The sequence below is a fragment of the Hyla sarda genome, chromosome 2, assembly GCF_029499605.1.
Source record: "Hyla sarda isolate aHylSar1 chromosome 2, aHylSar1.hap1, whole genome shotgun sequence".
NCBI classification, from domain to species: domain Eukaryota; kingdom Metazoa; phylum Chordata; class Amphibia; order Anura; family Hylidae; genus Hyla; species Hyla sarda.
Genome location: NC_079190.1, coordinates 82,762,469 through 82,780,513, shown reverse-complemented (window position 1 = coordinate 82,780,513; position 18,045 = coordinate 82,762,469). Strand labels below are relative to the sequence as shown.

At 41.9% G+C, this 18,045-nt stretch overlaps 1 protein-coding gene across 30 annotated transcripts in view; it reads right to left on the bottom strand.

Moving 5' to 3' along the window:
* Positions 1 to 5,870: 5,870 nt before the first annotated feature.
* Positions 5,871 to 18,045, bottom strand: part of SMARCC2 (SWI/SNF related, matrix associated, actin dependent regulator of chromatin subfamily c member 2) — a 101,364-nt gene continuing 89,189 nt past the window's right edge. For 29 of the 30 annotated variants that reach the window (XM_056562271.1, XM_056562278.1, XM_056562277.1 and 26 more), the window contains 3 exons: positions 17,202 to 17,520; positions 16,441 to 16,824; positions 5,871 to 7,024 (listed from right to left, as the gene is read on the bottom strand). In XM_056562271.1, coding sequence (XP_056418246.1) covers positions 6,963 to 7,024; positions 16,441 to 16,824; positions 17,202 to 17,520 — 765 coding nt within the window. In that variant the 3' untranslated portion in view covers positions 5,871 to 6,962. The remainder of the gene's footprint in view (positions 7,025 to 16,440; positions 16,825 to 17,201; positions 17,521 to 18,045) is intronic. The other variant, XM_056562302.1, reaches the window with a different exon arrangement.

Below are 18,045 nucleotides of genomic sequence, written 5' to 3'. Positions count from 1 at the left end.
CCCTTCATCATCCCCTTGTCATCATCCCACACATCCCCCCTTCATCATCCCCTTATCATCCCGCACATCCCCCCTTCATCATCCCCTTGTCATCATCCCACACATCCCCCCTTCATCATCCTCTTATCATCCCACACATCCCCCTTCATCATCCCCTTGTCATCATCCCACACATCCCCCCTTCATAATCCCCTTATCATCCCACACATCCCCCCTTCATCATCCCGTTATCATCCCACACATCCCCCCTTCATCATCCTCTTATCATCCCACACATCCCCCCTTCATCATCCCCTTATCATCCCACACATCCCCCCTTCATCATCCCCTTGTCATCATCCCACACATCCCCCCTTCATCATCCCCTTATCATCCCGCACATCCCCCCTTCATCATCCCCTTATCATCCCACACCCCCCCTTCATCATCCCCACCCCCCTTCATCATCCCCACACCCCCCCTTCATCATCCTCTTCTCATCATTCGCCCTCAGTGGTCTTCAACCTGCGGACCTCCAGAGGTTTCAAAACTACAACTCCCAGCAAGCCCGGGCAGCCATCAGCTGTCCGGGCTTGCTGGGAGTTGTAGTTTTGAAACCTCCGGAGGTCCGCAGGTTGAAGACCACTGCGGCCTTCAACATCATCCAGCCCCCCTCTCACCCCCTTTAGTTCTGAGTACTCACCTCCGCTCGGCGCTGGTCCGGTCCTGCAGGGCTGTCCGGTGAGGAGGTGGTCCGGGCTGCTATCTTCACCGGGGGCGCCTCTTCTCCGCGCTTCCGGCCCGGAATAGAGGCGTTGCCTTGACAATGACGCAGAATTACGTTGGCAATGAACGCACCTCTGCGTCGTTGTCACGGCAACGTGACTATTCTGAGGCCGGGCCCGAAGCGCTTAGAAGAGGCCTCCCCGGTGAAGATAGCAGCCCGGAACACTATCCCACCGGACCACCTCCTCACCGGACAGTCCTGCAGGACCGGACCAGCGCCGAGCGGAGGTGAGTACTCAGAACTAAAGGGGGTGAGAGGGGGCTGGATGATGTTGAAGGCCGCAGTGGTCTTCAACCTGCGGACCTCCGGAGGTTTCAAAACTACAACTCCCAGCAAGCCCGGACAGCCGATGGCTGCCCGGGCTTGCTGGGAGTTGTAGTTTTGAAACCTCTGGAGGTCCGCAGGTTGAAGACCACTGCGGGTGGGGGAGTTCACTCGAGTATAAGCCGAGGGGGGTGTTTTCAGCACGAAAAATCGTGCTGAAAAACTCGGCCTATACTCGAGTATATACGGTATTATTTCAGGTATTGGTTCGATTACTGCAAACCTTTCTCACTTTATAGATCTATTTCTTCAACCCTTTGTTTTACAATTACCATCTTATCTGAGAGATTCAGCCCAACTTATTTCTGAATTACATGCTCTATCTCTACCCCCTTATTATAGTTTCCTTACCCTGGATGTGTGCTCCCTTTGTTCTAACATCTCCACTGATTTAGGTGTTTCTGCAATTAAACATTTTTTACAAGAGGACCCTTCACTTAACCCCAGTCAGTCAGAATTTTTACTGGAGTCTATTAGATTTATTCTTCTCAATAATGTTTTTGAATTCAATCATACCATTTATCGGCAGAATAGGGGCTGTGCCATGGGGACTCGATTCGCCCCTAGTTACGCTAATTTGTTCATGGGGCGATTCGAGTCCCTTGTCATGGCACAGTCCCTGTATTTTAAGTCCGTTTTTTTCTTTCGTCGTTATATAGACGACCTTTTTTTGATCTGGGTAGGTACCAAACATGAAGCTGACCTCTTTGTACAAGAGTTGAATACTAACACATGGGGTATAAAATTTACCATGCATTATGCAGAAAATTCCATCCAATTTTTAGACCTTGACATCTACAAAACAGTCGATGGCACTATTTCTACGAAGACTTTTTTCAAATCTGTCGATATTAACAGTTTTTTACAGTTCGACAGTGCACATTATCCAAGCTGGCTAAGAGGGGTGCCATTCGGCCAATATTTACGAATTCGTAGAAATTGCACCTCTGATTCAGATTTTATCTCTCAAGCTGAGGTTTTAAAACAACGCTTTATACAAAAGGGCTATCCTAAATCGCTTCTTACTAAGGCATATGTGAAGGTGAAAGATAAAAAACAATCTGATTTGGTTACATCTATTTCTAAAAAATCCAGTTCTAATCAGCTTCATAACCCCTTTAGATACAATTTTGTTACGAATTTCAATATTGAGGCATCTAATATTAGAAAAATATTAACTAAAAATTGGCCCATTATTCAAAATGATAAAATTCTAAACCAATTAATTCCCCCAGTCCCTAATGTCACCTACAGACGTTCCAAAAATCTCAGCAATTTATTAGCCCCCAGCAGATTTTCCGAATATCGTACACCACAGAATTCCTGTTCTATTAAACCATATTGTTTTCCTTGTAAAAAAAGTCGCTGCCTCTGTTGTGAATGGATCATCCAAACTGATACTTTTTCTTCCTTTTTTACACAACAAACATTTAAAATTAAGGATTCACTAAATTGCGACACCACTTTTGCTATCTATTTATTAACCTGTGGTTGCGATCGCCAATACGTTGGCCGTACCACACAAACGGTGCGCTCCAGGATGAACAAACACAGATGGAACATAAAACATGTTTTTTGTTGCATAGTCTTTCCCGTCACTTCACTCTTTATCATCAAAAAAACACTGAAACTTTAAAATTAATTATTTTAGAAACTATCCCCATTCATTTACCTAATAGAATACAAAGATTGAACAATCGCGAATCCTTTTGGATTCATAAACGACATACTTTGCACCCTCAAGGTTTTAATGAATGTATCGATACAGTTAAATAATTTGATAATTTGGGATTTAAAAATTTCCCATCTTTCCATATGGATTAATTTCGAAAATATTATACCTTGATTTTTTCTTTGTTCCTTCTGTACTGTTCACCCTGGAACGCCCCACGGTGTATTTATTTATTCCTTATGTTTTATTATCTAAGTTTTGTTTATTTTCCTTTCTTTTTTACATATAAACATCTTTGTATTTTTAATTTATTTATTGTTTGTTAATCTGGATTCTTGTACGAATATTCACACCCTGCGTTTTCGCCGGTTGCTGTATTCAATACCGCATTAGTTAATTGAGTTCATTTTATTCTCTAAGTAGTGTTCATACATTTCCTTTTTGATCAGTTGCGGTTTGGTTTATCACACTGTTATTTATTTTTTACTATTTTATTTTTTAATAAGGTAGCGATATACAATTAAATTTTTCTATCTCTTGAATCAATTGACATGACTCTTTACATCATATATATTTTTTGAAATAATATCCAACTTGTGTTGTTGAATGCCGCACCGGCGATTTAGCGGTGCGATTTCTTGAGTCGCTTGTGGTGTTACATTCACATCACATGCGATAATTATAATTATATTATATATATTTATATACATATGTTTATAGGATTGCATTGTGCTTTCATATTGCTGTCTTATTACTATTTTTGTGATTTCTGTTTATATTTATTTATATATTTTTTTCATACATTGTCATATGGATATGTAATTCTATGTAACAACTCTTTTCAAAAAGCACTCTAATGGTTAATTCCTGGAGGTATATATACCTGTTACCAGCCTCCCCTTGTCATGCCTGATGAAGCTGCGCATGCGCAGCGAAACGCGTTGCATCTAATAAATCCATTGATTTTACTTGGCTGTCTGATGGTTCCTCTCTGCGCCAGACAAACTCCTGACTCCCTGGTCATTCGCCTTTGATTGTACAAATGCATTAGGACAATCTTTACATGCACCAGATTCATCACAGTGTATCAGGGTAACCGATAAATCTTTTGCATCTGAAGACTGTCTAGTATATGTTTAGACCAAATGTTAGCTGGATTACATCAAACCAGAATTGTGGCGCATTTAGGCACCTTTTAAAGAAAAATGCACTTTGGTCTGACCCAATATCCTTGCAGGGTTAAATGCGGTCCCGCTATGAGAACACTATGGTATGAAAGAAAACAGAGGAGGAAATTCCACATTGTCTTCTGTCAGAGCTCAGATGTCAGTGCTGACGTAGTCTTCTTATAACAACAATGACAGGTGTGCTCCAGTAGACTTAATAATGGATGACACTTTTTGGGGTAAGGCACAAGGTCAGGTTCGATAAGGAGCAAAGCAAGAAGTTCACACATTATTAATACAAGCCAGCTCTCCAGAGAAAGGTAATAAGAAACGGTGCACTCACGGATGGAAGATATCAATGCTTGTTTATTCTTTGTTCTTTACATAATTCCAGGGATTGCTGCGCAAGGGAGTAAAATGTACGCGGGGTGTCCCCTGGGTGACGGCATTTTCATGCTGACCAACGCTTTGTCTGAATGAAGCATTGATCATTGTGGAGCAGCATTCGCCCAGTGAATGCCCCCTGTACTTGTCTGCATCTTACTCCATTGAGCCATTCCTTGATTTATGTAAAGACCAGAGAATAAACAAGCATTGTAGCCTCCCATCTGTGAGTGTTCCGTTTCCAATTACCTTTCTCTTGAGAGCTGGCTTGTGTGGGGCTTCTATATTCATGTAGCACCACGAAACAATGAGAGGAGGATTGCATTAGGGTATGTTCACAACGCCGAATTTCCACACGGAATTCCGCTGTAATTGATTTAAATGGGATACCGGAGCCCCAATTAGACAACAGAATTTCCGCGGCAGAATCCTTTTAAAATCAAATGGGGCTTGAATTTTGTGTTCTGAGAATAAAGAAATTCCGCCGCAGTTCCACCAGAATTCCGTTCAGCAAGCTTCGCACCCATTTTTTCTTAACCAATCTGCTAAACTGAACAGCAATTGAAGTAAATGACAAATGTTCAAACATTAGGCGACATCTGTTTTGGGTTAACTTGCATGTAGTATAAGCTTTGCTAAATGTGTCTTGATGTTCAGCAGTTGCGCAATATTTAAGAAACAAGGAGTCACGGAATGAGATTCCTTCAGAAACTCCTTGGCCAATGCAGCGGTGGATACACAGAGCCCAGATGGGAGCCACTTCATGGAAATCTCATCTCTCCTTGAACAGAATCCTTGCAAGAATAAAAACAAGGAAACGCTCTTTAAATGGCCTGGGGCACGGACGCTGCACAGGCCTCCTTTTATGGCCTGGTTAATATGAAGCACATATAAGACGACGAGGATATGCATAGATCTACCACTAGGACATATAAACGGTCTATAGCAGCTTACCTTATGTATCCTTGTATGCAATATGGATAAAGAATATTGCATAACAGGTCCACATTATATGTCGTCACTTTGTCCTGTTCAGATTGAACGTGAATACATGGTATACAGCTCAGCAGCCCTCTGTACATTTACACAATACTGCCCACAAGCTACTTGCTACTTTATACTGCAATCCAAGATTTTTCTCAATAAGACAAGAGAATTTAAACTTTTTTTTTTTTTTTTTTTTATAAATTTTAAGATTTTAATGCCCCAAGGCTGGGGAACTGTAAGTTGCACAGACACAGGATAATGTACAGGTAACATGAACATACAGACGGGTGGGGTCAGTATAACCAAGTGGTTATCAGAGCTCCAAGGAGGTTAAAGTACTCACCCTCAAATAGAGGAGTTCTTTCCTACTGATGTGCTGGCAAATCATCACACAACACTTCCCTCTCTAGCCTAGACCTTGCAGTAAAAAAAAAAAAAAAAACCTTCTCTCCCAGCCTTCATTTCAGTGTTTCCCAACCAGGGTGCCTCCAGCTGTTGCCAAACTACAACTCCCAGCATGCCCGGACAGCCAAAGGCTGTCCGGGCATGCTGGGAGTTGTAGTTTGGCAACAGCTGGAGGCACCCTGGTTGGGAAACACCGTTCCATTCAATAAAGTGCACTCTGAACCCCTGATGTCCCAATCCCTGCCCAAAAATATTTAAAATACGATTTAAAATAATAAAAAAAAAGCTTATATACTTAAAAGCTAAAATATTTTACTAATAGGTCAAATAGTGCACGATAGAGTGAGACACATTCCCTGTGCCATCCTTCTGCAGGGGTATAAGAGCGCTCACCCGCTCCTTCTGCCGACACAAATGGGCCCCTACCTCTCCTGAAGAACACGCCTTCTGTAGATTTCCGTGCATCTCCCCATTTTGTACAAAGGTGCTACGAGAATATAGAGCTCTCATAGCATTCGTCGGACAACAAAACAATGAAATGACCTTAAACCCAGTGCAATGAGCGTCATACTGGATATCAATGTTGGGAAGAACCGTTTCTTCCAACACCAGTTTTTAACAGGAGCAAAAGATGCAACGTGAAGCCCTGACTCCTCTTGAATAACTTGAGACACCAATATAACAAACATTAAAGTGTTCGGTCCTTTGCGGACACGTACGGAGACTGGCCTGCCCACTCCACCGGGATGGTAATCCTCATTACGCCTTCATGAGTCTCTTTCTCTGTAGATAGAAGGGAGGATGGAGCCTTGTGATTCTATTGAACAGAGACTTGGTAGAAAGGATCCTCCTCTCCATGGTGGCTTCCTTACCATATCTCCTGTATGGTATCTTGATCAGCTCTCGGGCCCGTTCATAGGGTCCTAAGGATACAGAGCTCATCCACAAGCCCACATATTATTGCAGATAATCACAGTCCCACACACTTTTCTGGATTCATCATAAAGTCCTGTATGTCCTGTACAGACCACAGCAGCAAACGTTGTGGTCCGGGTAACATAACATGAACAATGGTCATGACAATAAAAGGGCTCCATGTTCCCTGGGAGCTTAATTTGTGGTTCGGAGCCTGAAGGGAGCGCCGTGGAACCGTAACCGTAAAGTGGCAGAAAAAAAATTCCACAAGCTTATTTCCCCCCCCTCCCCCCGCCGCTTTTTCCTCTGTCCATTTCCCCCAATAACAGAAATTGTCCTAATATTACTGCTGTGCAGGAGCAACTGTGTTTCCGATGGGATCTGGAGGCAGGGGTGTCACAGGATCTGGAACAAGAAACACACAAAGTTCTGAACATAAAGGCTGAAGAGATAAGAGATCTGTAAAGAGACAAGGCCTGTATCACAATTAGAGAAGAGCGAACTTACAGTAAATTCGATTTGTCATGGCAGTTGATGACTTTTCCTGCATAAATTAGTTCAGCTTTCATGTGCTCCGGTGGCTGGAAAAGGTGGATACAGTCCTAGGAAAGAGTCTCCAGCCCACCGGAGCACCGGAAAGCTGAACTCATTTATGCAGGATAAGTCATCAACTGCCGAGCCGAGAAGTTCATGGCGAATCAAATTTACTGTAAGTTCGCTCATCTCTAATCACAATCCCCGACATATGGACCATCATATATTTATCTGTAATATATCTACCCCTGTAGAATTTCTCACTTTACAATATAAGAGATAAGTCAAAATAAAAATATTCTTCTTCATGGATGCATAGATTTACCACAACTGTTAGTGACAGTATAACTATTCACCCACACTACCCTGTCACAGCCTAAGAAATGCAGAGGAATGGAGAAGCACAAAGAGGCGGAAGGATGCATTCACACCATGTTTCCGCCATACGACAGCCAAATTTAAAAACCGTCCGAAGCTGTATCCCCGCCAGATCAGTGCAGTGCTCCATCTCATTAATTTAAATGTGCCGAGATAATGACTCCGGTCGGCTCATTTCTGCACCGCATCCGTTTTATTGCCGGACTTAAAACTGCAGCATACCATGGATTTCAGTCCGGCCACAAAACTGGGTACGGTGTCAAAATGAGCCAACCAGAGTCACTGTCTGACTCCAGTTGGTGCATTTAAATTAATCCAATTTTTGTGTATATTTATTTTGTTGCACATTTGTAAGGGTTCATTCACACCATGTTTCAGCCATACGACAGCTGGATCCAGCGGGGAAATTTCAAAACCGGACGCCACTGTATCCCTGCCAGATCCGGCTGTCGTGTGAATGAACCCTTACAAGTGTGCAACAAAAAACACATACACAAAAAAGGGTATCCTGGGGATATATTTATGCATTTAAAGGGAATGGGTCATCAGAAAATGACCTATTTTATCAAGATTTTATGTTAATATTTTTAAAGAATTTTTGGTGATGTTTTTTTCTAATTTTCCATTTTACTGATTGTATTTTAAAAGAATTCTGAAATGTTGCCATTTTCATCCTACCTACTAGGTCTAAAACATAGCTGAGACCTCCTGCTTTGTACAGATCACCTCGCTGCAGCGCTGTCCTTATCACAGACAGGATTAAAGCAGAGTAAAGATAACAGAGGTACACACAATAGCTGATGCTCACAGATCAGCATCCCTCTAAAATGACCTCTGCAAGGGTCGCTGTGCATTCTCAGACACCTTTGCCAGTCATGACAATGGGACAGCTTCAGTTTATTGTTGCCTGTAGAATTGTCTATTGTTGCCACAGTGCTTGCTGTAAATCTAAATGCTGTTCAAAACAGCTCAGGCAAGATGGCTGCCCCTATAATAATGTACAAAAAAATGTATAAATAAATAAAAATAAATTAGAAAAGAAACATTAGAAAAAGAAGAATATGCTTCAATATCTGTCTTTAGTAAGTAAAAAAAAAAATTATGAGATGCATTACCTTTAAAAAAGGGTGAAAAAAAACAAACCTGTACTCACCTGCCACTAATTCAGTTGTGGCGGTGCCAGTCCCAGCTGTCCGCACTTCCTCTTCTCCATCTTGACACAGACTGGTCACCGCTGCAGCCAGTGATTGGCAGAGTAGGCACTTCCTAAGCCAGTGATTGGCTAAGAGGGCAGTTCTCAATGGAGAGGAGAAGCTGACAGCTGGGAGCGGCACTGGAAGGGACCTGTAGCAATTTTGGTTCACTTAGCTAATAGAAGCGCTGAAAGAATAGAGCAGGCACATAGTTATATCTGCTATATTCATGAGGAATGTCCTTCAGGATGTTATCGACAGGTAAATTGTATAAGGGAGGGGTGTACAGCACACAGCACTTTATGGGGAAATCACCACTGCAGTTGATTTCCGTGCACAGCAAAGAGGAGCAAGGGAGCACCCTCCTCATGAATACAGAGGACTCCTAACTATTAACCCGCTGTATTCTTGCATCGCTCTATTTTCTGCTGTTTTGGACACTAGGAGTGTGAACCTGTAGCTGCAATATGCTGCATTTACATGGGGCTGCATATTAAGTAGATGCCTCTGAATTATAGCCCATAGTCCAGACCTTAATCCAGTTGAGAACCTGTGGCTGAATACTCAAGATTTTAGGGTAACTCAACAAAGAGTGACAGCTATGTAGCTAAGGACTTCAGTATTCACACGTGCCAAGCTGAAACCTATCCACAGAAGGTTAAAGTAAAGTGCTGCCAAATGTACCGAAACAAAATACTGTCTGGAAGTGGGTGGGGTGAACAGTTATACAATCAATTCTATGGCAAGACATATGATGACTATATACAATATACCATAATAAGCAATTTTACTTATTTTTTATTAACCAATCCCACTTTAAGAAAAAATTAAGGAAAAAAAACACCAACAGACTATTAGTGCGGCAAGCATTCACAGTCAGATTTAAAGGGGATAGAAGCTGCAGAGACAGGAAATAATAACATGCCCACATCGCCCCCTAGTGGTACTGAACATGCATTCAACTGAAGGTAAAATGTGTCCAAAGAAATATTCAATAATACATAGAAATGGACATGCCATTCAGAGAACAAAGCAAAATATCCCAAAACACTGTGGTTTTCGTGCAAGTGCAACACACATGCAATTTAATGAATTCACCATGTAGTCCAAGCCTAAACGTAAAAAGAAAAGAGGGCATTGTGGGAACACCTTGTGTTAGACATAGAAAAAGATGCACAAAAACAGTGGAGCATGGGATGACACAGGAGCCTACAGAATGTATACAATGAGCAGACGGTCCCTAACACAGACGCTGTTGTATCCACTATTAAGCAGTTATAATTCCCCAACATAAGTGAAATCTGCAGCAAAATTTCAAAGAAAACAGTAACATATGGGTCATGCTTGAAACGTAAAAATCTGCAACATGCCCTGAAATCTGCACAGCTTTTCTCCACTGAGATTAACAGAGCTATGTAAAATCCAACAGACATACAATATAGTATTAAACTAGATGTTGGGTGTAGCCCAAAAACTGCTGCCCATCTACTGCCTATACATTTACCATGATGGCTTACACTTTTATCTTGTTCACATTAACATCTATATTAACGAATACTCCAGATATGAGGGTGGCTGCATCTCCATCCAAAAGTTTAACCATTTTACTACCAAGAATATACACTGTATGGATTAAAGCGTTGTAGTTCGACAACATCTGATGGGCCAGACGTTGCAAAACTACAACTCCCAGCATGCTCTTCGGCTCTCTGGGTATGCTGGGAGTTGTAGTTTTGCAACAACTGGAGGCACACTGGTTGGGAAACTCAGTGTTTCCCAACCTGTGTGCCACCAGCTGTTGCATAACTACAACTCCCAGCATGCATGGTCTGTCAGTGCATGCTGGGAGTTGTAGTTTTGCAACAGCTGGAGGTTTGCCCCCACCCATCCCATGTGAATGCACAGGGTATATTCACATGGGCGGGTTTACAGGGAAACTTGCTGTGAACCTCAGCCAGTGTGAATGTACCCTAAAAACACTACACTACACCCCCCAATAAAAAATAAAAAAAAGTTTCATACGGCAGTGTTTCCAAAACAGAGCCTCCAGCTGTTGCAAAATAACTCCCAGTATTGCCGGACAGCCATTGACTGTTCAGGCATACTGGGAGTTTTGCAACAGCTGGAGGCACCCTGTTTGGGGAACACTGGTGTGTCCGTCCCTATGCAAATCCCTAAATTAGGCCTCAAATGCACATGGCGCTCTCTCACTTTGGAGCCCTGTTATATTTTAAGGCAACAGTTTAGGGCCACAAATGGGGTATTTCCGTACTCAGGCGAAATTGCCTAACAAATTTTGGGGGACTTTTTCTCCTTTTACCCTATATGAAAAGGTAAAGGTGGGGTCTACACCAGCATGTTAGTGTAAAAAAATAAACATTTTTACACTAACATGCTGGTGCTGCCCCATACTTTTCATTTTTACAAGAGGTAAAAGGAGAAAAAGACCACCAAAATTTGTAATGTAATTTCTCCTGAGTACGGAAATACCCCATTTGTGGCCCTAAACTGTTGCCTTAAAATATAACAGGGCTCCGAAGTGAGAGAGCGCGATGTGCATTTGAGGCCTAAATTAGGGATTTGCACATATGGGGTACGGAAATACCCCATATGTGGACGTAAAGTGCTCTGCGGGTGCACAACATGGCTCAGAATTGAGAGCGCACTATGTACATTTGAGGTCTAAATTGGTGATTTGCAGAGGGGTGGCTGATAAAGCGGTTCTGACAAAAACGCAAAAAAAAAAATCACTTACATGTGACCCCATTTTGGAAACTTCACCCCTCACTGAATGTAACAAGCTATAGAGTGAGCCTTAATACCCCACAGCTGTTAGACACATTTTCGTCAAAGTTGGACGTGAAAATTAAAAATCATTTTTTTTTTCACTAAAATGCTGGTGTTACCCCAAAGTATGAAAGTATGGAAATACCCCATATGTGGATGTAAAGTGCTCTGCGGGCGCACTACAGGGCTCAGAAGAGAAGGAGCGCCATTGGGCTTTTTGAGAGAGAATTTGTCTGGAATTGTATGCCATGTGTGTTTACAAAGTCCCCATGGTGCCAGAACAGCAGAACCCCCCCACATGCGACCCCATTTCGGAAGCTACACCCCTCATGGAATGTAATAAGGGGTACAGTGAGCATTTACATCCCACAGGTGTTTGACAGATTTTTGGAACAGTGGTCCTTGAAAATGAAAAATTTAATTTTTCATTTGCACAGCCCACTGTTCAAAAAAATCTGTCAAACGCCAGTGGGGTGTAAATGCTAACTGAACCCCTTATTAAATTCTGTGAGGGGTGAAGTTTCCAAAATGGGGTTACATGGGGGGGGGGTCCACTGTTCTGGTACCATGGAGGCTTTGTAAACGCACAAGGCCCCCGACTTCTATTCCAACCAAATTCTCTTTCCAAAAGCCCAATGGTGCTCTTTCTCTTCTGAGCATTGTACTTCGCCTGCAGCGCACTTTACATCCACATATGGGGTATTTCCATACTCATAAGAAATTGTGTTACACATTTTGGGGGGATTTTTCTCCCATTACCCCTTGTAAAAGTGAAAAATTTGGGATAACACCAGCATTTTTGTGAAAAAAAATTACATTTTTCATTCTCACGTCCAACTTTAGCGAAAATTCGGCAATCACCTGTGGTGTATTAAGGCTCACTATACCCCTTGTTACGTTCCTTGAGGGGTGTAGTTTCCAAAATAGTGTGCCATGTGTTTTTTTTTTTTGCTGTTATGGCACCATGGGGGCTTCCTAAATGACACATGCCCCCCAACAACCATTTCAGCAAAATTTGCTCTCCAAAATCCTATTGTCGCTCCTTCCCTTCTGAGCCCTCTAGTGCACCCACAGAGCACTTTACATCCACATATGAGGTATTTCCTTACTCGAGAGAAATAGGGTTACAAATTTTGGGGGACATTTTTACCTATTACCCCTTGTGAAAATTAAAAAAAATGGGTTTACAAGAACATGTTGGTGTAAAAAATAAAGATTTTGAATTTTCTCCTCCACTTTTCTGCTATTCCTGTGAAACACCTAAAGGGTTAACAAACTTTCTGAATGTCATTTTGAATACTTTTAGGGGTGCAGTTTTCATAATGGGGTCCATTATTGGGTATTTCTAACAAAGACCCTCAAATTCACTTCGAAACTGAACTGGTCCCTGAAAAATTCAGATTTAGAATTTTCATGAAAAATTGGAAAATTGCTGCTAAACTAAAAAGCCTCTAATGTCTTCAAAAAGTAAAAACATGTCAACTTTATGATGCAAACACAAACTAGACATATTGTACATGTGAATCAACATATCATTTATTTGGAATGTCCACTTTCCTTACAAGGAGAGAGCTTTAACCCCTTAAGGACGCAGGGTTTTTTAGTTTTTGCATTTTTGTTTTTTCCTCCTTACCTTTTAAAAATCATAACCCTTTAAATTTTCCACCTAAAAATCCATATTATGGCTTATTTTTTGCGTCATCAATTCTACTTTGCAGTGACATTAGTCATTTTACCCAAAAATCCACAGCAAAACGGAAAAAAAAAATCATTGTGCGACAAAAGCAAAGAAAAAACGCCATTTTGTAAATTTTGGGGGCTTCCGTTTCTACGCAGTGCATATTTCGGTAAAAATGACACCTTATCATTATTCTGTAGGTCCATACGGTTAAAATCGTACCCTACTTATATAGGTTTGATTTTGTTGTACTTCTGGAAAAAATCATAACTACATGCAGGAAAATTTATATGTTTAAAAATGTCATCTTCTGACCCCTATAACTTTTATTTTTACACGTACAGGGCGGTATGAGGACTCATTTTTTGCGCCGTGATCTGAAGTTTTTATCAGTATCATTTCAGTTTTGAGCAGACTTTTTGATCACTTTTTATGAATTTTTTAATGGTATAAAAAGTTACCAAAAATACGCTTTTTTGGACTTTGGAATTTTTTTACGTTTACGCCATTGACCGTGCGGTTTAATTAACTATATATTTTTATAGTTCGGACATTTACGCACGCGGCGATACCACATATGTTTATTTTTATTGACACTGTTTTATTTTTTTATGGGAAAAGGGGGGTGATTCAAACTTTTATTAGGGAAGGGGTTAAATGATCTTTATTAACACTTTTTTTTTTTTTGCAGTGTTATAGCTCCCATAGGGACCTATAACACTGCACACACTGATCTTTCACACAGATCACTGGCGTGTATTAACATGCCTGTGATCCATGTTATCGGCGCTTGATTGCTTCTGCCTAGATCTCAGGCACAGGGCAGTCATTAACCGATCGGACACCGAGGAGAGAGGTAAGGGCCCTCCTGGTGTCCTGTAAGCTGTTCGGGACGCCGCGATTTCACCGCGCCGCTCCCGAACAGCCCGACTGAGCAGCCGGGATACTTTCACTTTAGACGCGGTGGTCAGCTTTGATCGCCGCGTCTGAAGGTTAATACAGGGCATCACCGCGATCGGTGATGTCCTGTATTAGCCGCGGGTCCCGGCCGTTGATGGCCGCCGGGACCGACCCGATATGACGCGGCTTATCGGGTCGATATGACCCCGCGGCTTATCGCGGGAGCCGGCAGAGGACGTAAATATATGTCCTTCGTCGTTAAGGGTTTAAGGTTCGTAAAATGCTAAATTTTCAAATTTTTCATGAAATTTGGGATTTTTTCACCAAGAAATGATGCAAGTATTGACAAAAATTTTCCACTAACATAAAGTAGAATATGTCACGGAAAAACAGTCTCAGAATCAAATTCATAAGTTAAAGCATCCCAGAGTTATTAATGCTTAAAGTGACAGTGGTCAGATTTGCAAAAACCGGCTGTGTCCTTAAGGTCAAAATGGGCTGTGTCCTAAAGGGGTTAAAGTAGTCAAATTAAATAAAACCTACATAAATTGGGTATCATTGTAACCATATGGACCTACAGAATAAAGATAAGGTGTAATTTATTTAGAAAATTGCACTGTGTAGAAACGGAAGCCCCCAAAAGTTACAAAATGGCATATTTTTTTTCAAATTTTCCCCACAAATATGTTTTTTTGTTTTGTTATTAAATGATTGATGTCATTACAAAGTACAATTGGTGACACAAAAAACAAGCCCTTATATGGTGGGTCTGTAGGTGCAAAATTGAAAGCGTTATGATTTTTAGAAGGGGAGGAGGAAAAAATGAAAGTGCAAAAACTAAAATTGGCTGGGTCCTTAAGGTCAAAATGTGATTCATCCTTAAGGGGTTAAACAAAGACTAACTAGGGAAAAAACCTTTAAAAAGGTTTCATAAATAAAGCCTAGAATTTTCATGTTCAAATTATATCAAGAAAGCTTTAGATTAAATATTTGTAAGCAGTACTAAAGCTAAAGAGCAAGATCTAATGATGAAAACCACTTGCTCTCATCTGCACAACCTTCCAGGAACCCTTTTGGTTACTGAAGAGGTGAGAAGATAAGCACACCCCTGTGTCTAATTGTGCTTCTTATCAATATGAAATGATAACTGACATGAGAATTGTTAGTTTCCTCAGTCTTGTTGATTTTGTAAAGATTTGTGCATGTAGCCATAAATGGCATGTATGGACTCTTATCCACAAACATGAATTACTTATTATATCATACTTCTACAATACTTTACACTTTGAGGCAGAACTGTATAAAAGTCGCCCTATAAGACGCACCGGCATATAAGACGCACCCAATTTTAAAGGTGCAAAATCTAGAAAAAAAAAAAAAAGATTCTGAACCCAACAGTGATCTCCAACCTGCGGACCTCCAGATGTTGCAAAACTACAACTCCCAGCATGCCCGGACAGCCAACGGTATAGGAGGTAATACTTGCGTGTTCCCGCTGCTCCGGACCCGTCACCCCTGCCCTGGATGTCGCTCCATCGCTGTCGCCGCGTCCCCGTGGTGTCCCCGACGCTCTGGACGTCTTCCCCTGGATCCACGCTCTCTGTTGCTGTCTTCACGTCGCCATCATCACGTCGCTACGCACGCCGCTCCTATTGGATGACGGGACAGCAGAGCAGACTCCAAGGAGGCAGGTAAGGTCCCTCCCGGTATCCTGTAAGCTGTTCGGGACGCCGTGATTTCACCGCGGTGGTCCCGAACAGGCCGACTGAGCAGCTGGGTTAGTGTCACTTTCCCTTCAGAAAAGGTGGTCAGCTTTGATTGCCGCATCTGAAGGGTTAATACAGGGCCTCACCGCGAACGGTGATGTCCTGTATTAGCCGCGGGTCCTGGCCGTTGATGGCTGCAGGGACCGCCGCGATAGGTGTGTATTCGCCGTATAAGACGCACCAACTTCCCCCCCCCTAAGGGAAGAAAAAGTGCGTCTTATACGGCGAAAAATACGGTAGTTTATAATTTTGTTTACTTTAAAACTATGGCAGTAAAGGGTCAGAAGTGACGCAGAAGCCTCTCTCACATAGCTTGCTTGCTTTTTAAAACTTTTAGAGGAAGATGCAACAACACTTAAAACTGGAGCTATGTTTTAAGAGAAGGTGGAAAGAAACAGTAGGTCCTCTAACTACTAATGTTCACACACTAAATTATATAGGCTTCTCAGCTCCATAACACAATCACTCTGCGGAACAGTCTCTCTACATTTAGCACTACTATGAAATATTTCCTGCCCTTTTAACACTTCTCCCAGAATGACAACAATCCTTCTCAATTCTGCTCACCATCTTCATTGAGCTCACCTGGCACAGGACTCGAAGTGACGGCAGAGCCTCCCTGCATGGCAGCTACGATGGCAGGGCTATGAGATGCAGCTGAACTCAGGGAGGACGGCAAGTTAGGAGGGGCTGGAGACATGGTTATGGCAGGGTTATGTGTAAGTGGAGGTGCCCCTCCAACATGACATGCTGTTGGAGGGAAGGTGCCATGCATGGAGTGGTGAATTGAGTAGGGGTTAGTAGAAGGGTTGTAATGAACAGAGTCTACCAAGTCACTACCCATATTAAATGGGACAGGCAGAGGCATGCTAGGGTGCTGATTACCGGGCACCGGTGGCTGGGAAGGAACTGGTACTGCTGATGGGATCATTGGGGTAGGTGTTTGTTGACCTGTATATGCACCGGCACCTGCAGGAAATAAAAAATCTTGTATTAATAATGGGATCTTATTTAGCACTAATTCACCATTTTAAATGTAGGAATATATTAAAAGCTATGTTTTATATGGTAGTCTGTCTCTTAATGGGACCTTAGTGCCCTGGACATAGGTTACAGGGTTGTGGATTATAATAATGGGATTTAAGACAGACTAGGGTTCAATAACAGTGTGCTGCAAGATCCTATGGCAAAGTCAGTCATGATCTCACAGAAACAGATTTTTCAACAAGCTAAGATTTTAATGAAGAAAGCAACATGTACTTAGGTGAGTCGAAATACTTGGTGTGGATGAAAAGAAGTAAAACAAGAATACATTATTTGAACAGAAGAAAAGTCAGGTAACTCACTGGGCGCTGGACTGGGCTGTGTTGCCACTGGTTGCTGACTATTCACTGGTGGCTGCGCTGAAGGTGCATTTGGCTGAACAATCCCATCTGAAGCGCTTGCAGAGTTTCCTGGCCCAGGTGTGACAGAGGCCTGTGGCACTGGGTTGGAGTGTGCAGTGGGTGCGACAGGCTGACCACTTGGTAGGGGCTGGTGTTGCTGCTGGTGCTGATTCTGAATCTGCTGGAAATGCTGCTGGCGCGCTCTCAACTCTGCATATTTTAACTGCTCCATATGAAATGATTGTCTGTCCGCTAGAAGCTGCTGTCGCTGGTATTCCAGCTGCAAAAAAATAAATAAAAAATTAAATTACACACACATATATATATATATATATACACACACACACACACACACACATTTAATCATTTTGACTACGTGATCTAAATAGGAGATAAAACTTTCTAAATCGGAGTCAATCTGAAATACTACATATGATGCTGAGCAATATCAGTATAGAAAAACCAATACTGTTTTTTCAACTAGTTGCACCCTCCATGTGTTTTACCATGTTTTACCAGCTGTGACAGCTGGAACTAGGAGTGTGCACAAAATTCTGAAACATCATACGTATCAAGGGTCACAACTACATGTCACAACTACTGGTTAGTGATATCATGTATTACCAACCTAGCAAGCAACTTAAGGTAACTTGGCTCTTTAGTCAAGAATATGGAACAGTCATCTTGCACTGTTGCAGCACGCTCAAGCACAGGATCACTATTAGTAGAATTTTGCACATTAAAATGTATTTCCCAAATGTTTTTAGTCATATTAGTAATTGGTTGCACATTTTTAACATCTGTT